Here is a 22,595-nt window from a genome sequence, read left to right on the forward strand (position 1 = left end):
GGGTGCTGCTCCCTCTTACTGTGTCATGTCTGGGGGTGGTGCTGCAAGGGCAGAAATGCAGGGTACCCTTGACGTGGAAAGGTTACTGCTGCTTGTGAGCTGGTAGAATGGAAAGCATTGATGTGAGAGAAGGAAATGTGATGTATGAGAGAATAAGAGGTTCTCAGGTGGAATACTAGGCATGATGAAGAGGAACTAAAAGTGGTATAGTACAAAAAGGATGGGAGGGAAGGGAATGCACAGGAAGAGCCAGAAGAGTGTGTAAATGTGCCACTGGTTGACGGTCAGGGAGAATGGACCTGTGACTATCAACACGGTCCTTGTCATTGCCAGTATTGGGCAGGACCTGTCTGGTCTTGCACTAGGCATACTGGAGGACTCAACTTGAAAAGAAATGATCAACACGAGACTATTTTGAAATCATTTGCATTTTACTGTTCGCTGATTGTTAGGAAAGTCACTCAATAATTTGTTAAAGTGAGGCAGAATTTGTATGGAGAACAACATTTTATTGCCAGTGGCTAGACTAATGTAAACCAGCCCCAGTTCTGGTCAAGTCCTCCATGAATTCTCAGAGATGCCTAAAGCTAAGCATGAGAATAGCTGTGCTCATTTTACTGGGGCTATGCACACAATTAAAGTTAAGCAAATATTTGAAGAGATGTGTTGGAGGTAGCTCACAAATAAATTTGGAGTAATTAGACCAACTGGCAGAAGATGACACTTGCTAGCTTTTAGTTTCCAGCTCTGTAACTTGGAAAGCTGTAAGAAGATTTGTCAGGGAGGACTGTTGAAAAGAAGTCAGAAGAGGTCAGGAGAACACGAATTGCTTTTTCCCCTCCTTGCAAAAGATTTACAATAACACTTTTCCTTTGTAAAGAACTTGCAAACCAGGGCTGTGAATCATGTGCATTGTATGCTACGGATGCATCCTAGGTGTTTTTGTCACTATTTAAGACTGAACTAAGAGAAGGTACGAGAAACCTAGCTGTCAGAATTAACTGAAATGGTAAAAAGAGCATAGGTCTATAGTACGTTTTTCAGTGTTTTTTTCTTTTTGTTAGTGTTAGGAGCAACAGAACTGCAACAGTACAGGAGGGACCATCACCTGTGGCAACATTCATGATCAATTACAAGGACCAGAGAGTATATATAATAGTCTAAATCGATATGTGCTTCCTTGATGCAAATTACTACAGCGTTCAAGGCATTGTTTCATGCAGCTCTCAGAGGAAATGGAACCAAAGGCGATGATGGATGGACAGATTCTTGGGGGGGCGATGGATGTCGAGGGGAGTTGGTGGTTGCTGTAAGCGAGGAGCCAAGGGGTAGACCTCAGAGACAGGTGAGCAACGAACCGAAAAAAGCAGAATTTTTGCATGACTGCTAAAATAGGGCATTGCTGTTGGATTTCAAAGAGAGACTGATTTCTAAGTGGCAATAGTACTGTAATATGGGTTTGCTGAGTTTGCAGCATGAGGGAGGAGCAAACACCACTAGGTAATAAGGTGACAAAGAGAAGAATAACCAGTGCAGGTAGAGCAGAAGAGATGATGGGCTCAGGCCTTCCGTGAACTCCAGGAAAACTGGAGGATTGTCTGAGAGAGAGAGAGGAAGAGCAAGGATGGCATATGGGTGAATTAAAAATTGAAGGAGAAGACCAGAAATGGGCAGTGAGGCAGAACTTGTTTTGAGGCTTGTTACTGAGAAGGAATGGATGTTATAGGAGAAGAACCAGAGATGCGCTATTGCTTCAAGCAAAATATATCGTGTTGACTTGAATTTAAAAAGAAGTAGTAGAGTCCTCTGATTCTTTCTCATGCTGGATCAAGCGTTGTTGCTGTGTTCATGCTGGCATGAGTAAGTGGTTACAATGGTAGTGTGGGAAGGAGCTCAAAAGAGAATCTTGGATGATTATAGATACAAATATATGCTCCTTCCTGCCCCCACCAGTCAGCTTGGGTAATCTTTGGGAAATAATACTATTTCTTGAAACATTTGTGTATTAATTTTATTATGGAGGTGTCTTTGTGGTGTTTGCTGCAGCTGTGGTGGGCGATCAAAATGTTAAATGTCTTTTTTTATGACCAAGGAAATAATCTTAAGGGGTTGATCTTCTGATCGCAGGTAGATTTTATTCATATTACTTCAAGCTAGGTCTCTGAGTCTTGTACTAGTTACAAACCTGGAAAAATAAGAAAATTTGTTCAAAAGGTTCACTGGACAGAGAAGCCCAAGGATTTGAATGTTGCTTAAGGTTGAAATGATTTGAAGTATTCATGTTGCAAGAAACTTCTTTTTTTCTAAGCAAGAAGAAAAAACTCTGAATACGTGACATCTCAAGTGGTTTATTGAGAATAAATACAAAGAAGAAAAGTATCATTTACAGGGGACAACTACAACTCTATGTTAGAATATGTTTTTGATCTCGAAAGACGGTGAGAATGGCCAGATACCTATTTGATTATATACCAGATTATACCAGGTTGTCATGTACCAGATACATAACACCAGGTTCCCATATGCAGAAAATCTAGTGCAAAGAAGGCTTTATAACTGCAGGGTGTAAAGAGGGGAGATGTGAGAATATAGAGAAGACTGAAAATAACCCTGTGGATGGTCCAAGCAAAATTTTGAATTTCTTGGTGGGTGGTGTCTGGGATTCAGGTATTTTCCATGCTAGAATACCGGGAGGTATTTAAATGAAAATATCAAAGCTGATATGGCAATGCTAATATAGTACCTGTGTGCAAGAGTAGTTGAAGATCTAATTGCTGTAATCAGTTGGGAATTACATTCAACAAATTTCTTGCAATTGTGGGGGTGTGTAATGCTGGTGGTGTTGCAAATGCGACTTGCTCCAGAGATTTGAATGGCTCTTTATGGAGGAGGTCTGAGAAAGATCTTCATCTCCCATCTGATCTGCCTAGGGAACAATTCAAAAAGGCAAAGTCACAGCTTGGAGAAAAAAAGTATCCCCGAGGCTTCGTTTTAAAGTTAAAATTTAATTCCCTTTTTTACAGATCTCATCTTTTCTGAAGGACTTGTGAGCCCTTTGCAGCACAGTTAATTTTATGCACTTCTATATCACCGCAAGAGTAGAAAAGGACGTTAGACAGTTTGAGTGTTTTTCTTTTTTATACAAATTAAACTCAGTAGGGTGATGACTGGCTGAGAGGAAAGGTTTTATTTTAACAACTGAAACTCTTAACCTGCTTTCAGGATAAGGAAGCTAAATTACAGAGCCAAGAACTGTTTTAAAAAGCTGGTAGGGGAGATGGATAAACCAGAAGGCGTTACACAACCATTTGGGGAACCTAAATGGGACTTGTTTCTCCATAAATGTATGTACAGAGATGGCATGACCTTTTCTCCCCTTCTATATCATCAGTTTAAAATGTGATTACATAACAAGATGTCCCTGGCACCTGAACAAAAAACAAAGGCTAGGTCTTGCAAAATGTAGTTACTTTAAATTTGTTTGTGTGTGTTTTCACGCATAGCAATTGGTGTTGATTAAACTCTTATGCTCTAGCTCGAGTTAATATTAGCAGGCTGATCTCAGCTTTCTGGACTAATTGCATGTTTTTGAGATCTAGATGTTCTGGCTGAATTGTCCATTTTGTGCACATGTAGTCTTCCAAGAACGTGCTCTTGTTGGAAGTGGGGTCACTGCGTTGCATGTTTTAAATTAATTTTCTTGTACTGTGGGCAGAAGTACATGCCTGGGCACCTGGCATGGCTCAGCCTGGTGCAGGGTGTTACATACATTACATTAACTTTGTGTATCAGCCCCTATTTCTATACTGGAAGCATTGCCTGTGCTGGAATTTGCTGTAAACAAAAGCCTTGGAACAAATGCTGGAAAAAAAACCCCAAACCCAAAAAAACGAAGAAACAAGAAAACCCCATCGATCCCCTCAACCCAAACAATTACAAGCTGTTATATTATTTGTTTCTTTTTTCTACTGGAAACCTGTTCACTTTCATTCGAAGTGTCTGTGAATTGCCAGTAGAGCCAGGAATTTTTTTGTGTTTTAACCTTAGTAATTACAGCTACCACAGCGACCACCAATTTTTCCAGTACATAGAACAGATCTATAGATTTTAAACCCGCTGAACACTGCCCTTTCTAAAACTTGCAAAACTGAGCACCGAGCTGTTTCTAAGCAATTAAATGTTGCTCACGCCTGAGCTCTGAATGACGCCATCTCGCCTAGCAGGCTATCTCATTAAGCATGTGAAGATATTTCACCAGGGAATTTGATTCCTGCATTTCAAAACAAAGTAGGAGCTGGTGGCGGGTCTGGGGCTCTGCAGATGGGGCGGTTGGGGATTTGGGGAGCAGCTGCATTTTGCAGAGTAGGCTTTTAGAACCTGGTTTTGGTTATGTTGTGTCAGGCTCTCCCCATAAAGGAGAGTATCTGTATTAATTTTCATTGCACGATGGTTTTCTTCTTTAAAATTTTACTCTGTAAAATAAATGTTTCTAGGCAGAATAATTGGGCACTATTCAGGTAGGCGTGTGCTGTCACATGTTTTCCTGTTTACATGGCAGATACATGTGTGTATTTTAAAAAAAAGTAATAAAATATGGAAAAGCAAAGCTTACTTCTGGCCAAAGTGTGCTGGTTTGCTCCTCATTCCTGAAAAAGCCCATTTTTAGGAAGTCTTGATTGTTTCAAGGTTGTTGGTATTCAGCTTCTGAAGGTAAAATGTAAGTGTTTCAGGGTGGCATTGAGGAAAGGGGAAAGAGTGAGCAGCAGAGAAGTGGGGTTTTCCTGTCTCATGGATGGCTTTCACAGTTAAAAATGATGGATTAACAGAACTGTTGCGGTGTTGAGTTCGCTGTGCCTCTGGTTGTTCTGGCAAGTGTTAAAAGCAGTTCTTATCCTCGCTCTGGAGGTGGACTGTGTGTGAGAGCTTGCAAAAGCTCAAACAAAACTTTCTCGTAATACTGTCTGCCTGGTGCTAAGGGTTCTGGTTCTGTAAGAAACTGCAACTGTCCGATAGCAGAGTGTGTGCCTGAGAGATTTGGGTTAAATAGATGCTAATACCTGTTGCAGATGGATGTGCCTTTGGTAAGCTCCCTGTCTAAGTCCCCTTGGGGGAAAGTAGCGTTCTGTTTTGAATGTGTGTGAGCAACAAGTTTGATAGTTTGGTTCTTGGGAATTGTTTGGTTTCTTCATCTTGACATTTGATTATTTTTTAATCCCTCCCCCCCCCCCAGCTTGTTGTGAATTATCTTTCACGCTTTGGCTATGTACTCTTTCAGGTAGAGGCATTAACCCATCAACCTAGAGCCACAACAGTACACGCAGTCAGAGATTCAGAACTTGCCAAACTCCCGGAGGGAGCACTGACATCTATCAAACGCAAATTCCCCCAGGTAAGAAAATTAAAAATATTTTCTGTCGATCTCAAAAGACGTCTGAGCAGCTAAAGCTCTCTGTTAGCAGCAAGCCCTCTGGGTTTTTGTAAGATTGATGCACGTTGAGGAAACACTTTGTTCTCATTTTTTGCCTGGTCTGATCTATACTGGAGTTCCACCAGCTTCTCTTCCTTTATCTTCTAATCAGTTTTAGCATGTTTTATTGCAGGGCTGGTTTGTGTATCTGGAAGAAGTTCATGCTAAATACAGGACACGCGTATTTAGCAAAGTGGAAATCACTTAGTGCCATTGATAATAAATGAAAGTTTGACTTGTAAAATAGCTTTAAAATGTTGTTCATTTGTCTTGCTCACTGGGACTCAAAGTCAGCACTTGGTTATATGTACCTTTATTTCCAGAGCATTGATATTTGAGGGTTGGTTTTCCTCCTCCTTGCATTTTAGGCTGTCAGTCCTCATTCTGCAACTGCTGAATCTGCCTGTGTCCTGGAGATGCTGATTGCTCCCTTTGAATCCATCAACTCATCCATCTCCTTTAATTCACTTGACATTATGCCTCTCTCCTGCAGATCTGGAGACTGACGGACTCGAAATTTAATTCCTTTGTCCCTAAGTGCATCAGGGACATTATACTAAATCATTGCACTGCCTTAAAGGCAATTCTGCTGTTACTTCAAATTATTTCTGATCTTTAAGACATATAGTTATTTTACCAGATTTCTTGAAAAAAACCATGCAAAAGTAATAAACCTAACTAAAATACTTGCATTCTTTTTCCTTCCTAGGACTCTTAATAACTTTATTGATTTATTATTCTTTTTAACCATTAGATATAAAGTCTGTGTTCATGCATTCTCTTCTTACTAAAACTGTGGGGTTTTGTCTGTATTATTGCTAGGATAATGTCATCATTGCAGTAAGTGTTCAGAAGTTACCTCAATGAAAAATAATCTTCCTGGTTTGCTTGTCAGCATTGTCTTAGCTGAAGTGTTTCTGAACTTCTGTGTGGGTTGTTAAGGCACTCCTGTTCTCTGGATCTCTTGAATAGTCTTCCAAGTCTGTTCTCTATTTAATGCAACCGATTTCCTACCCAGATTTATGAACTGGTAGCAGGGTGCAACCTCGGTACGTGGCTAGCTACAAACTGGGTGCTGGCAGCCTGGCACCCTGTCTGGAGTTCCCCTTTTAAACATCAGTCTCCTTGTGGCTGATCAAGCAGCGAGGAGGTGAGCTGGGAATTTAAAGCCACCGTTCTCCTTACATAGCGCATGATTTTAAATGTTACGTGTAAGATATTTAAACTGTAAATTGCTGGTATCGTAGAATCACAGAATGGTTTGGGTTGGAAGGGACCTTAAAGATCATTTAGTTCCAACCCCTTGCGGTGGGCAGGGACACCTTCCACCACACCAGGTTGCTCAAAGCCCCATCCAACCTGGCCTAAACATGTAACATTTAGTAACACCTCGACTGCTGGTCTGTGCAAAGGCTGTGTTCTGATGCTTTTTTGTCTGGGGCAGGAATTTATTTTAGTGTCTTTTTTTTTTTTTTTTGTCTCTCCCCCTGCCCCCCCCCCCCCCCCCTTCCCTTTTTCTGCTCCGCCTGGCACAGATCCTTTCCCCTGAAAAGCACGCTCTCTGGAGATGTGACTCTCTTTGCTTTGCAGTTAAAAGTTGATCTTGAGTGTTACCATTTATTATATGGTTCAAAACACTTATTTGTAATAGAATTCAAACGTCTTCCCATGTTTAAAGAGTGCAGGCTATCAGCCTCAAATTCCTGACCTTTTTGAATATGGAATTAAGTTTTCTCTAGACTTGCATATAGTTTGGCTAATCAGTTGCAATGAAACAAAATGCTAAAGCAGATCTGGTTTAAGGAAAGTTGTTGCAAAAAAGGTTGTAAGAAAAATACATCCTTGCAGCTGTTTGAGATCTCCAAATTCTAAACTGGTATAAAAAATGCGAGAGCTTACATTTTGGCTATTGGATTATTTTAGAACAAACTTTAGAAATAGGAAGAGGAGTGTAAGATAGACTTGAAGTAGTTGATTTATGCAGTTAATGCTTTCAGACTATCTTAAGAACCTAAGATAAAATATTTTTTTCTATGATCTCAAAATTCTTATGTCTTCTCGTATGTCATGTCCATCAGATAAAAGAGGAAGGACAGAAGTGAGAGGGAATTGAATGATGGAGGAAGACACTAGGGTAGCAAGTTTGAAGTCAAGTAGAAAGTACAAAGTCAACTTTAAAGGAGTATACTGCGGATAAGTTTTTGAGCTGGAAACTAATAAATTGCTTACAGAGAAAAGAGTCTTGAGTAGCTGTTTCTTTGAAAAAGAATCCAGGCATTAGAGGATCAAAAGCTCGCTATGCCTGAACAATGTCATGCAGCTGTGGAAAAAAATAACTATGTTAACAGAATGCTATTTGGAGTGAAGAAATCCTTGCATTCCACCTGATACTGGAAAAGCTTCAGTACCAGCCTGTGGAAGCATATTTGAAGGAAGAGACAGACCAAATGAAGAGAGCCTAGAGAACAAAAAGGTGGCTGACTGGTGTTTGGAGATATAACCTATAAGAGCAAAAAGGCTGTGAAAGGTTAAGGGAAGACATGGCAGCTATTTTCAAATGTTTAAAGTTCTCTTCTGATAGAAAGGGCAGAAGCTGCTTGCCACATTGGAATAGAGCAAATGGTAGCTACTAAAATTGCAGCAGTTGGATATGAAGAAAAAGCTGATTCTACTCCCTAGAAAGGCTAAAAGATTGTTACTTGTTTTTATAACCTCTTAAAAAATTATGTTTGAGGTAGTGCTTAGTGCTGAGCAGAAGGATGGGCCAAATGAATTCTTTATCCTATTTCCTCTGCTGTTATTCTAGAAGAGTGATTTATACCCAGGATTTATGATGTTGTTTTCCCCATCCAACCAGAAGTAATCAAGTAATGAAAGGATAGCAGGTGCAATAGTTTTGAAATAATTGACCAGGTAGCAAGAGCTAGCTTGTGATTCAGCAATGTGCCAGAGCATTTCCCTCTTAAGTCCTCTGCAAATCAGAAAACCATCTTTTAGGAAAAAAAACCCAATAACACAAAACCAACAAAGCAAAGCAACTCTGCCTCCCCTATTGACTGCTAAGGTTAAATTAACCTGAGTCTCACTTGGTAGTATAGTGACCAGATGTGGGTGCTTGTCCCCCGAGTCAGGTGAAGTGCTCTGTTAATTCAAAGGAATTCCGCACCAGGGAGAATTGTGCTTTTGTACGTGTGTGTTCCTCTTGGCAGCTTCTGTAGTACCTACATAGTTTGTATCTTAATAGCCAAGAACCGGGCAGTTCGAGGTTGAATTCCCCTTTTAGTTGGTTTTAATTGCCCTTGAGCTTTACTGTTTCCTGTCAAGGGTGAAGAACCCCTTAATTCCAGGAGGGACTTCATCCTACATACCTTTCCCCAGTCATGATGTGTTTGTAGATGATCCAGAAAGGGTTCCAACTCTGGAATACATTGTAAGACAATACTACCTGATGGGTAAGAAAATTGTAAACGTGGGTGGTGTGTGCCAACGAGAACAATGTGTAATAAGGGGAAATGATGCTCTGTTAGTCCATACAGGGATTCAAGTTCCTTGAGCTGTGATGTGCAATCTGGAAAAAATGCACAGCTGTTCCTTGGGGAAGCACCGTATGCTCGCCCTCTGTTTTGTCTTCTCCCCTGAGCATCTGCTTTGGTCCTATGGGAGACAGGATACTGGTCTGTTGGGATCTTTGGTGTGACCCCCTATCGCTCTGGTTATTCTGAGGGGTGAAACAGATGGGTGAGCACGTGTACTCTAATCTCAGTTATAAGTAACAGCCAAATTTCAGAGTATGTGCCCAGAAATGACAGATGTTGACTTCCAGGTCCTGCTCAGCCTGCAGAAGTTAAATCTACATCATCTAGCTTCTTGGGAAAGCATCCCAACCTTGGTTCACTCTGGATATGGCATCCTAGACGTTCCTGATTGAAAGTGTCCACAGTGCAGAACCTCTCCGATGTTTCCCTGGGGACTCATGCCTGTGGACCAGGGCGCTCAGCCAGCCAGAGCATTTGCTCCTCTGACAGCCTCGCTGCTTGCTTCTGGTGCTGCTTGAAGCTCTTCAGCATTGCAGGAATGAAAGGGAATTGATTCTTTCTATTTTCATCACTGCCTTCAGTTCCGAAAAAGTAGGACAGAGAATCAGCTCACGATTTTTGGCACCGCAAAGCAGTTTCGAAGCAGGAGCGAGAGCGCAGAATTTGTGAACAGATTACAGAGATGTTCTAACATCGGTGTATAACTTGGATCACATTTCGTAGATTATCTTTCTCTCTGCTGAGCTGAGATTGTTTTTCTAATTCCAACTTGAAATTTAGGCCTGCTGTAGCTGATGGAAATTGCACTCAGAAGTTGCTTAGGAGCTGTGGGGGCTGAACTGTGAGACAACCTTTTGCATGCTAGAAAATACGGAGGTTTTCTGCATCCTTCTTTTAATTCTCTAAGCCTGCCCTTGGGGTTTAAATATATTCAGAACCCATCATTCATCTTGAACAGTGGGTCCTGCTATCTTTGTGTGCGTGTTTTAACCAGAGCTGTTCTGAAGTGGATGCAGCCTTCCCTAGGGTTATCTGCCTTACAAAGTGAGTTTGGTAATGTGCCCTCGTTTCAAAACGCTTCCCCCAGGCACTGCGTATATTGTGCGTCACGTTAGTTAAGCTTGATGTGGTGCTGTGGAATAGGTCAGGAGAGGCCACGCTTCTAGATTTTTCTGTATTTGTTCTCATGGCCCATTAAAATAAGTTTTCCTTGACTGCAGGAGAAGTGGATGTGAAAAGGAGAGAAGAAAAATGTTCAGCAGAAGCATGGTCACCAGCTGTAGCCACCCGACATGAGGCGGGCAGGAGTGAGTGCTTAATCATAGCAGTGATGCGAGAATGACATTTTTTTTCTTCGAGACACAATTGATTGCAAGTGTTAGAAGCTCCAACAGCCCCAGGATAAAGCTTCAGTTCTTCTCTCTGCTTTAGCAGCATTTTGAAAGGTGCCAGAAATTGTTCTGAGGGAGCATTTAAAATTTGCTGTGTCACCGCAGTTCTCAAAACCATCATAAGTTTTAATCGGAGACCCCTTGCTAAGCTCCCCAATTCTGTGACAAGCAGAGTGTTTATCTCATCTGGGGTCATGTAAAACTTCAGTAACACCACGGTTCTATTCAAGCTGAGGATCTAATTCGGTTCTCCTCCTCCCTCATCCCTCAAAAACCCCCCAAACCTTAAAAAAGCTGGTAGGGAATAATCTCAGCTCCTGGAAAGAGCTCCACAGAAACGAACCTGCTATTATGTGAATTTGTAGAGGTAAAACAGCTGTTAGTACTATTGTACCCCAATTGCATATAAAATAGAAAACTCTTGGCAGCCCTGTTCTCCGTGCTGGCTTTTTCACATTGGGTCCCTGCGTGGCAGAAAGCCCTTTTACATGTCTTTTAACAGACTCGTGTGTGTGCGTGAAGGTCTGTAATACCCTGCTGTGAAGGCACCAATAAATTGTTGCTTAACATACTTAATTTAAAGGTGACCTACTGGATGACTGATTGAAAGTTTTAAAGGTTTAACTGTTAAGTATCTTATTTTTAAGCTTCAAAGGCGTTGAAGAAAGTCCTTAACTCACCTTGCAAGCCATCTTTGTTGTGAGAATTTTTTGGATCTGGGTGATGGTAGAGGATCCACTGGGGAGGACTGGAACAGACTTGGAAGGAAAAGCGTGTTCGGATTTGTAAGGCTGTGTATCTGCTGGCTGTCCAGGATCCAAACTGGGGTATCAGGCTCGTTCCTCGCTTACTTCAGCTGCGGCTGGTTTCCTGAACCAGGAACCTGCAAGAAGACACCAGTAACAGGGGCTGGTTCTGTCCTTCCTAGGGACTGGCCCTTTGCGTAGCAGCTTTCTTGTTCAGATTTAAACGAGCATGCAATTAAACCCGAACCCCGGTGCAGCCTGGAGCGGAGCTGATGGGTACGTTAGGTTTGGGTTTCGTTCTTCTAGATGTTTCTCCTATTGTAACCGAAATGGATCTGTACTGCACGGTACCTTTTACATCGATGAGTAGTTACTTGTGAATTTGGATAGTGGTGTAGGTTTTGTGACATTTTCCCATGATTTCTCTACAGTGGTGGTGTTGAAAGTTAGCTAAGGTGGGACAAAGCTGTGGGGCCATCGTTACCTGTTGGCAGAGATCTGATTTGCCAGGTAATCTGTAGTTCTCACAGTGTGAAATAAAGATCCACGGGCAAGTATTTTACAACTGAATTCTCATGAAAATCATTTTCAAAAGGGCTTGTTGCAAAGCATCTCTTTAAGTTTCACAGTTGAGTAGGAACAAAAGCTTTAACTAGAACCCGGCCTTGGAAGGTTAGCTAGGTGCGGATAATAGGTGGAAATATTTAAAAGGATTCTAGGAAATACAGCGCTGCAGAGTGACCATAACCACTTGGCATGGGAATTACAGTAGCTGCGAAGCAAGTGGTGCTCCAGGATAACACCCGAGAGCTGGGATGGATGGAGTAGTTGGCTGTGCGTTGGCACCATCGCTAGCAGGTGATGCAGAGCTGCAATACTGCCTGGCCTCATCCTTGAAGGGCGTTTGTTTTGAAACTGGAATTAGTCATCCTAAAGCAGGCAAATACGGTCCCCTTGGGAATATGAAATGTGGTCCTTGCCCTGCAATGCAGAGGCTGCAGGTCTGTTGAGTAATTTACTATTAGTTAAGCAGAGGGAAAATGAATGTTTTCCCCGAGCCGTGGCTGTGGTGGATGCAGAAGCAGGCATTCACATTTGATGTGCAGGAGCTGGGGGGAGGCGGGGTTGGAGGCCGCTGAGAGCTCGAGCGGGTCTTACTGTGGATGGAGTTGGTCTAGAAACAGCCGGGGGGACAACATGTTTCTAGGTAGATGAGGTGGTGAGTGGTGAGCAGGGTCAGAGAGGGGGAGTTGTGCTGAGGAAGGTGCTCTCTAACGCCAGTGGAGGGAGAGAGAAACACTCTTTATCCTGCTTTGCCCTATACAAAAGTGTTCTGGTGAGTTATTCTGAAAAAGGGAGTAGGTGGGAGGAGGAGGAACAACACCACTTTATTTCACTTGCAAAATGTGTGTCTCGACTGAATGTCCTGCTCTGGGAGAGGTGTTTTGAATTTACAGTCACAGTGGAGGTTTGGGGGCTTATGGAGAAGGGTGCTGATGCACCTGGAATCCCAAGCAGCTTTTGTGATGGAAGTATACTCAGCTTTTTAGACCTGTAAGGCTGGGTTTTTTCCTTCTGACCTGGAAAGCCTTTTGCATAAACTCAGGAGAGCAGATTTTTTAAAATTTTTTTGTTGTTGTTGTTTGCTGTGGGGATTTTTTTGAAAGTGGGTTCAGTCATCTTTACAACCCGGGCAGGCTCCGAGCATCAGGACCGGCGCCACAGGACCCCGTGGGTGTATATTTAGTTTGCTGGCGGAGTTTTGTGACCTTTCTGAGTCATTTCACAGTTTGAGGTGGTGGCAGCGGGTAGGAGAGGGCACTCCTTGTCACAAGGACGAGTTCATCCTGCAGCGTGGCAGTTCAGCGGTGTAGCTCTGGGAACGCCTGGCTGTACAACAGGAGTGCCTAATTGATGTGGCGGGTTCTCATTATCGGTTAAAGTGATTAACAGTGATTGACTGAGCAGGATCCACGCACTGTTTCTAATAACGAGGAATGATAAATTCAACTTCTTCACAAACTAAACCAAGTTTGGCTTTATCCCTAGTACAAGGGGTCAAAAAGTTGCATTTACTTTGCAGGTCGTTAACGATTCTCACCTGATTCAGAAACCTCCTGGTGTGCTTGGGGAGGTCTGGGCTCCCCGATTTTTCTTCAGACCTTAAATCTAAACCGCCTGGTTCTGCGCCGGTGGATCGGGCTGTGACTTGGTGCCTGGGGGAGCAGGGAGCGTGTTTGCAGGGCTGGGTGGAAGGGTGCTGGAAGAGACTAAAGCCCGGGATGCGCCGCAGGGATGAGCAGGGCTGACCGTTCCGACCGTGCTGTGAAGGCTGTCCTGCCTGGGGTGACGGTGACACCGTGGGCATGAGACACTCTTGGTGTACCAATGTCTGGGAAGTGCTCTGTGCTCTTCTGGCACTTGGGAAGGACTGGCCTTTGCGTGGGAGAGGGGGAGACGTCTTGCCTGCTTTTGGAAAAGCCGTACCCATGGGGCAGCGGCTCAGCTGTGTGGGGGCAGGGCTGGGGGCTGTGGCACACCGCACCCCCGGGGCACCGCGAGCTCCCCGTTTCTCCCAGGTCAGTCTGGTTTTTCCAGCAGAAAATCTTACGGTTCCTACCTTTCTGCTTTGCCCTAACCCTGGCTGCCACTTCCCAGAGCTTTTCCTACAAAATACAGCTGGATGGGTAGGGTGAGGGAAGGCGACTGCTGGATGATGCCCAGATGTCCGCGCCGAGGTACCTGCTACCCTGTTACCTGCCTCCATCTCCTCCAGGCATGCTTGGACTAACTCTCTTTCCCTTCGATCCCTGTCCGAGAGCTCCTAGTCCAAGGGCTAATTTCTGCTTGCTTCCCCCCCCCCATCCCGGCACCCTGGTCCTCTCCCAGGTCCCCTGGGTGCCTTCTGACGGTCTCAGGCTGCATCCAGCTGTGCTGCACCGGCTCCGGCTGCATCCTGACAGCTTGCGCCCTGCTGCTGGGGGGAAGGGGGAGGAGAATGAAGGTGCTTGAAAACCGGACGGATGAATTTATTTGTGTGTGTGTGAGATGGTTCTGAATTCTCTCCCGTTGCACTGAATTGGGTGCAAATGGCTCTGGCTGCCCCGCGCAGTAACCGGTGCAGGTCGATCAGTGAAGGTTGGCTCTGTTGTCAATGGGGAGATGGGATTTCTATCGACTTCTCCCCCAGACAGGTGGACAAGTCTCTTTTAAAGGAAAGCATTGCCTTTTTGTGAAACAAAATTCAGTGAATGTAATATAAAACTCGAAGGAAATTTCAGGCCAGTTCTTAGCTCTGATCTCAAATTGATGTTCCTTCAATGTTGCCATGACTGCGACAGAGTGACTCATCCCATTATGGTTAGCAACTTGCTTGTCTTACAAAGTCACCGGGGAAATAATTTTTCCATATCTATATGTACCAAGGCAGTAAGGTTTGCTCTAGCAAACAAGACAAATAATATTTCCCGGTAATAGATGCAGCCAACTGGAAAATGAGACCAATAGGATCTGTGCTTCGTTCCATCATTAACCTTGGACATTTTCTTTAACTTAGCTGGAGCTCTCCTTAGCTGTCGGTAAAGCAGAAAAAGTTCTAAATATAGGAGATGGTTTTAGTAAGTAATTAAGATTCTGATGTTTGAAGTGGATCAGAAGTGTAAAACGTTCATAACACCTTCCCAAACTGCTTAAGGAGAGTCCTGCTGGGCAGGTACAGGTGGTTCAGTGACAGCCTGTGAGCTGGGTACAGCGAATGCTTTCGAGAGGCAGGTTATCTCCCTTCGGAAGGACAACCAGCCTCTTAATTTTTATTAAGAATTCCCTCTTTCTCTCCCTGTTCCATGTAATCGGGGCAATTTTCTATAGATACACCCAGTGCCATTTATTGAACCCCAGAACTGCTGATCCTGGCGTTGTTGAAGTAGGAACGAGCCTGCCGGGCGGCTGGGTGGCCACCGGCTCTGGTGGTGTTTTGGAGAAGCGGAAGCGTTGTAGATCCTGCCGGAGATTCCAGGCAAAGGAGGGAGGAGGGGAGCCGGGAGCTCGCCCGCTGTCGGTGTCCGCCCGGCACGGAGTGGGTGGCCGCGCTGTGTGTCGGCGCTGGTGCAAACAAGAGCAGCTTTAAAGAAGTTGAACTTGGCTCACCAAGGAGATGGTTGATGTGGCATCTGGAGGAACATGTAGTTACAGCCATGGGACAGAAATCCCTGAAATAACTTGGTTTAGCTCTTACCCTTGCTCCGCTGTAAGTCGCGCTGTGTCGGAAGCTGCCTGTTTGCTCTGCTCCCTTCCTCCTACGGATGCTTAAAAACATATTGGTGCTCGTTAAACCTATGGAGTTTCATAGTTTAGGACAATTTATTGTTTCAGGTTGGGTTTTTTGGTGGTTGTTTCTTTTTTTTTTTTTTGAAAGCAGGATATATAAATGATTCCGATGGGCATGCTGACCTGTCTTGATGCTTACATGGTCTTCTGTTTGAAAGACACATCCTGAAGTGCCTGTTCTTATGGGAACAGCGTGTCTGTCTGTCTCCAAAATCCATTTGCTGCTGCTTGTTTAGCTTGTTAAGAGTTTGGAGAACTTTTATGGTGGTTTTGGGGTTGTTTTTTGCCCCCTTCTGAAGATAAGAGTTATTTGGACCTTGAATTATTCATTTGGGGGCGAGTATCTAATGATTGCTCTATTAATTCTTAATGCATTTAAATATCTTATTTTGCTTATTTGGTAAAACATTTGCACGTAGATTTTCAGATGAAATGATGCATTTTCCAAGTCTCGCTGCTTGGTATTGCAGATACTAGTCTTCTGCTACACCACTTGTTGGAAATTAATGATTATTAATGTTGGAGATAAGCTTGTCAGTTTTCGGATATGCTTGGCTGTTTGAATACTGGTTTATATTGATGCAATCCTGTTGGAAAACAAGCTGGGAAAAGATCTGCCCCTTCAAAGGTACCACGCAAACATGATTTGAGGGGGAAAGCGATTTCTTAGGTGGTTTGTTCTGATTCTGCAAGGGGTTTAGAGTATGTGCTTTTAATTTTTATATTTTTTTATTCAAGATGTCTTAAACTTAATTCACAGGGGCTGAGGTGGAACCAGACTGGGGGGATTGTTTGGGTACAGGCTGAAGGTTTCTAAGCCTTTAGTACCTACAGAAAGTGGAGTTACAGAAAGTAACAGAACCGCGAGCGTGACTGAAGAGGTGCAAGTGTGCTGTAGAGAGATACGAGAACTGAAAATGCAATTTGACATGTTTCCCCAAATAATTGGATTTTTTTTTTCCTTTTGTTCCCAAGGCAAGTTAAATACCGCTGTTTTGTTTTCTTGTTTTTCCAGATTAGAGTAAAATAAGGTAAAAGAAATCAAGACAAATGATCAGTCACCAATCGTTACAGCCAGGAAAGAAGTTGTGCTTACAAAACCTTGTGGTTCAATTTGAGATAACATCTTCCAAAACTTTGGAAGTATCCATTTAGATGTGCTATTTTTGGTACCTTCTGCCTGAATGTCTGTTTATTTTCTTTTTCTTTTCTCTCCCATTGCTAGGTTGTGACTAGACTTATTCACTTACTGGGTGAGAAGATTCTTGGCAGCCTTCAGCAGGGAGGTAAGACTCATTCCTGGACTACTCTCATTGATGCTGGTGCTTCCTTCGAGCTGGATTTACATCGTTAAATCTGGAAACAGAAAGTGCATACTTGCAAAGAGAATTTGTCACTAAATATTATAGCTGTTGTCACAAGTTGAATGGTAATTTTATTATATATATGTCTAGAATATTTTTTTTTTTGGCAGAGCATGGTTAATTAAGTGTGGGAATGGAATGATTTGCAATTGAGACGGAACAGTAGTGCTGCATATGTGCAGTGAAATTTCCTTGAAATTTCTTGCAAGAGAAATGCTCCGAGGGAACATTGGAAACAGCAGCTGTAATAGATGTGAATCAGATAGTCATGCTGAGTGGCATCTGCATGTAGACCAACTTAATATGTCTGTATTTGCATTATTTTAATGAATTGTCTGAGAAGAAATGGTCTGCTGTGCATTGGTTTTAAGCTTTGTGTATGTGGCGAAGGCAAAACGAAATGTATTTTCCGATTGAAGTGAGTAGGAGGAAATTTTCCAAATTTTCTTGAGTGGCTTTTAAAAGAAAAGAGGTGCACATTAACTGCTGAGGGTGTTGTGGCTTCTTTGCTGTTGTAGGTTGGTTGGGTTTTGTTTGTTTGGGGTTTTAAATTACTTTTATTGCTGGTTTTGCTGTCATCCAAGGAGACCGAAAATGCCAATTCCCATGTTTTGGAGCAGGCTTGGGGAGTGAACGGGAAAGTCTGCTCAGCTTTCCGTACGCCATCGGTCACATACCAATCTCTAGTGATATTTGCACTGAAACGTTAGCAGTGCTGAGGTGCCTTTGTGGCCTTGGGCAGAGCCCATGCTGTTTGGGAAATGGGGCAACGTGCGATTTGGAGAAAATGGGAGAAAAATTAGTGGCGGTAATGGGAGTTCAGTCAGAGCTTTGCCCACCACTGAAGTCCCGAGGAGGGAGAGGGACTGGTGGGGTTGAAGGAGTTGAGCAGTGGTGTGTAACTTGTTTGAACCTCTGAATACCTTCTTGAAGATTGCCAAAAAGCTTGGATAAAACTATTTAATGTTCTGTGCAGAGCTATTTCAGAAGACTTTAATAACTTAACAGCTGAATATAGCTGAGAGAAGTTTATCTGATATTTCTTTGAGTCCTGCAGTGTACTGTCGCTCTTGCATGTAGACTTTGAGTTTTCATGTGGTATATCAAGTACTTCCACACGTCCATCTCAAGGATTCTTCTTAGTGGTGCACCTTAAGCCTTTGCTGGGTGCAAGGGCATCAGCAGGAACTTATCTCAGGCGCTTAGAGCTGAGCTGATAGGCATTAGCAGCAAGGTAAGGTTGCCTGGGAAGGCTTAGTTAAAGAGAAAAGAAATAGTATCAAAATGAGGGGTTTGTGGAACACCACTACCACTGACCTTTTCCCGTTCCCAGCCATCCAGGAAGATCTTAATCACCACACACACATCACACGCTTCTGTCAAAAAATGCTTTCTTCTGCCCAGACTGTCCTCCCTCAGCTTACCATATTTTATTGGAGATCCTTCACGGTTACTTTGCAGCTACTTCAGAGGTTCCATATTTTCTTTTAATACTCTGAAGCACATATCTATCTGTAAAGCTCCACGTTTTCCCGTCTTGGAGAGAAGTGAAAATAGGTGGAGAAAACATTCCTTATAGGAACTTTGTTGAAAACAGGTATTTATTTCCTGGATCAGGAATACCATCAAAAGTGAATGTTAATTTTTGGAATATTTTCATACTGACAGCAGGTTTGGGGGGTTTGTTGGTTAAGTTAATTCCTCCTGTGGGCTACCTCAACGCCTGTTCCAAAACTGTGGCCATTCAAAGTGCCTTTTTATCTTAACAGGTCAGGTAAGTGCACGTTGCGTTTAACCTGTTCCTGGCAGCCAGATATTTTTAACAAGACCTAATATCTACCCAAACATGCTATGTCAGCAGCCAAAAATGATGAAAATTATTCTTCATCCTTTTACGACTGCCATATGTGGGCACTCCTTGGTGTGGTACGGGGGATGGTACATCTCTCTTGGGTTCAGCAGTTCAGTCACGATTTCCTTGCTGCCTGACAGTTGAAAACAATGAAGTGATACCTAGCTTTCCCAGCTGGCTGATGGCAAGCTTTTTCTTTTCAAACAGGTCATCCTCTTGGATTACACAGCTCGAGCAGCAAGTGGGATGCCGGAAATCCCGCCAGCAACCTCTCCACGGTAGCAATTATGCCGGTGTCTGAAGAGGTGCCACTTACAGCTTTTACACTGGAGCTCAAGCATGCTCTCAGCGCTGTGGGTAAGGAGTGTTTACGTGTTGCTGCATCACGGGGTATAAATGCTGCTGATCTTTTGAGCGGGGTATGGCCAAGTGTCTGTCCATCAGAGGTGAGTTTGTGCCGTGTTAGGGCGGTAGCGCTGCAGCAATGCTCAGGATCTGCCTTTTTCATGCTCCCTGCTCCCGTCCCCGCTTTAAAACGTGCATTTCATTTTAGTGGAAAACTTGGTAGTCTTAATGACTCAGAAATATTAGCCAATCTGTCTGGCCTCTTGCCATGGCTGCCATCAGCTGTGAGACAGAAAGTCTTACTGGGACTTGCTGGAGACACTGATGCGGGGATGTGTCCTGCAGCTGGCTTCGCTGTTGCTGTTTCGCATTTTGTCCTAATGCTCTCCCTGACCATCTAATGAGGAATAAAAAAATCCTTGGTAGCAAATGGTACAATGAGCATCACCAGCTCCGATTCTGTTTCCAAGTTTGGGAAAGCAGACAAACCCCGCTGCCGCTGGGCTTCCCACAGCGCCTGTCCAGGAGGCTGGTCCTCCCTCTCACATGTGAGAGTCTTCCAGGCTTCCTCAGTTGTACAGCTGCCTCCAGCAAAGGATTTCTTCTACAGTTTTCTTTCCTTGAGGTAATGCAGTGAGTGGTAAGTATAAAACTTGATGGAAGCAGCTCGTGGAGGAGATCCAGGTTGGCACTGGAAGTCCAAACTTAAGTCCTAAATCATCGTCCTCTTTGCTGCCAGCTTGTTTGTCTGTCTCGTGCTCACAGAACCATGTGTTCAGCTCACAACTGAGTCATTAACTGCTTTATCCGTTGGCGAAGTTGTGTGTGCAAGTTCCAGTTGCTCACAAAACTGTGTTTTTAATTCGCAATTCGGTTCACGCTCGGTACTGCAGTGTGACATTTCCTGAACGTCCCCTTCCCATCCTCATGCGCTATCACAGATACTCTTGAGTTAAATCTCCTGTGGTCCTTTGATGAATTGTTAGTCTGCTATCTTGTGACTTCTTATTTTGAAAAGTACAGGTTACGTGATGCTTGAGGTATAACCACTTACATTTATTGGTTATTTCCTTTTTGACTTTAAGGGTATCTGGACCTGGCACTTGTTATTCTGCTTAGAAAAATCTTCTAGGTGAGCAGGCATGGGAAAGAGCTGTTAATGCTCGAACGCTTTAACCTTTTGAAATATGAATTTGTGTGCAGCTTGCGGTGGAGATGTGTTACAGTGAGAACTAATTGGTGGGTGTTTGAAGATCCCTCTTATTTTGAGATGGCAGAAAAAATTTACATTCCATAATGGAGATCTCAGCCGTAGCTATATTGCTAATGGGTACTTCGTATGGATTGTTGCCAGCTTGTTTTGATGGGTGACAGCACTAGGAGCCTGTAAATAAAATAAACAGAAACTTAAGTAGGTAGATGGACTATTCGGAATAAAAATAACCTTTCTAGTTGAAAGCAACTAGAACGTGACGAACAAGGGGTTTTGTTGTGATCGCTTGGCCTCCCCTCGTTCACCCTTCTTTTTTCTTTCCCTAAAATGATGACTGTGTAGTGCTTGGCAGCTATAGATGGTACTATACAACCTTGGCATCTGAAGTTCTTGCCAAAACGGAGCAGACTGCTCTAGTGGGAAGAGGAAAGTGTTGTGTGAAAACACAGCTAGCCGTATGGTTCAACACGCAGCTGGCAGAGCAGCGCCCCGGCCTCGGTAGCCTCTGCTGGTGGGCTCAGCCCCGCAGCACTCGGGGGCACTGCGTGACCTTCTGCCCATGCTCTGCGTGCTCACGTACCCTACAGGGCTGAGGGTTTTCGTGCAGGCTGTATTTTATTTTTTTTAAAAAAAATTTTGTTTAATGGAAACAGCGTTCTCTTTCAGTTCTGGTTTTGTTTTGGGGGTTTGGGGTTTTTTAGGTGGTTGATGGTTTCTTGGGTTTTTTCCCCCGAGCTTTTGTGTTTTCTTTATACTTACTACGCTTTATACTTGTTATATTATATATAATTATTATATATATACTTACATAGCTATATATAATATATAGCTATATTGTAGCTATAGATTGTTTGGATATTCCTTATTGGGGTGTGACAGTGCTGTGCGCAATGTGCCAGGTGGTGCTTTGCCATAGGGAAAGGGGCTGGGTTTTGGAATGATTTTTTTTTTTTTTTTTTTTTCCCTCCCAAAAATGCAATGATTCAGAAAGTCAGTGTCATGAAGCAAAATTTTGGTTTATTTTCAGATTGTCTCGCTATTCACCTGGCTGTTAGCACTGTGAGGTGTGCGTTAGGGGCTCGGGGGGCAGCTGGGGTGCTGGAGCTTGGTGCTCTGCCGCCTGGGTGCTGACCTGCTTCTTACTGCCCCAGCGGCTAATTAGTGCTTGGGGTTTGGGTGTGAACTGCCATTAGGGCTTGAATGTATTTATGGAAATGAGAGGTGTTATTTAATATGCTTGAGAAGGCTTAATTGAAAAGCTTTCTCTTAAGGAAGTCTCTTTCAGTGTATACGTCCCTAATTTTGAAAATAAGGGAGTTTGCTGTGTAGATTTGCTGCTATTGGCATATTTTGTTTATTCTTTTGGTGGTTCTTGAGCTGACTTTTGAAATTGTAGATGGAAATCAGATGTTACCATTCAACAGTTGACTGAACATCTGATCCGTATCGTTGCATTGCTCTGGGCTTGAAATAGGTGCCGGAGCGGCGGAGGGTAGCCTTAGGTTGGGGTGAAAGCCATGAGTTTTAGCTTTCTTTTGCAACTTAATATATTATTTTAGGAAATTCCTTACTCTTCCTGTTAATTTTATCTCGGATGCGTATTGCAGTGATACCTCAAATCCCCTTGCTGCAGGTTGGAGCCCAGAGGACGGAAGAAATCAGGAGGGCGCAGGCAGTAACACAGAGATCTCCGCAAGGATCAGCGAGGTACCAGCTGCTGCAGATCCAGGGATGATCCCTGCAGTCGGGATGCAGGCTGGGTTGTAACACAACCTGCAAAATTAATTAGAGGATGGTTTTTCTTTTCCTGGAACTGGCATTAGAAGGCTATTGACAGTGCCATGAGTTGGAGCTGGGTGCGGGTTAATCTATTTAACAGGATTTATTTTTTTTTTGTAATTTTTTAACTGCTTCCATCTTATTAAGGGGGTATAAAAATAATGACAGAGTATCTTGTCGCGGAATGAGTGATGCATTTCACTCCTAAGAGGGAAGCAGCAATATGTTTATTGGTACAAAAGAGCAATTTAACAAAGTTTGATAGTGAATGCAATGGTTTAAAAATGTTTGGCAAAGTACACTTGATTATGTATTGCATAGAAGACAGGGTCAGAAAAAATGGTCAGGGAGACGCTGCCATTGCGTGGTGAGGTTCAGAAAGGATGCCTGTGCCCTCTGAACTCCTCGGAGGGCAGTTTTGGCATGGCTGGATCCAGACTTAGTCCCAGGCTTGGTCGGCGGTTTAGATAGAAGGGATTATATGTGCACAATCCATCCTTTAGACCACATAACTAAGATTACAAGTTTAGCGCGCTGTTCGTTGCTTACCGAGGATCTGTTGGGGCAGGGGATCTC

At 43.4% G+C, this 22,595-nt stretch overlaps 1 protein-coding gene across 5 annotated transcripts in view; it reads left to right on the plus strand.

Annotated features, from left to right (window-relative positions):
- PNPLA7 (patatin like phospholipase domain containing 7) overlaps positions 1 to 22,595 on the plus strand; it is a 125,492-nt gene that overhangs the window by 44,136 nt on the left and 58,761 nt on the right. For all 5 annotated transcript variants that reach the window (XM_056352666.1, XM_056352662.1, XM_056352665.1 and 2 more), the window contains exons 20-22: positions 5,276 to 5,389; positions 16,692 to 16,752; positions 18,890 to 19,039. In XM_056352666.1, the coding sequence (XP_056208641.1) occupies positions 5,276 to 5,389; positions 16,692 to 16,752; positions 18,890 to 19,039 (325 nt within the window). The remainder of the gene's footprint in view (positions 1 to 5,275; positions 5,390 to 16,691; positions 16,753 to 18,889; positions 19,040 to 22,595) is intronic.

Source organism: Falco biarmicus, chromosome 9 (assembly GCF_023638135.1).
Source record: "Falco biarmicus isolate bFalBia1 chromosome 9, bFalBia1.pri, whole genome shotgun sequence".
NCBI classification, from domain to species: Eukaryota; Metazoa; Chordata; class Aves; order Falconiformes; family Falconidae; genus Falco; species Falco biarmicus.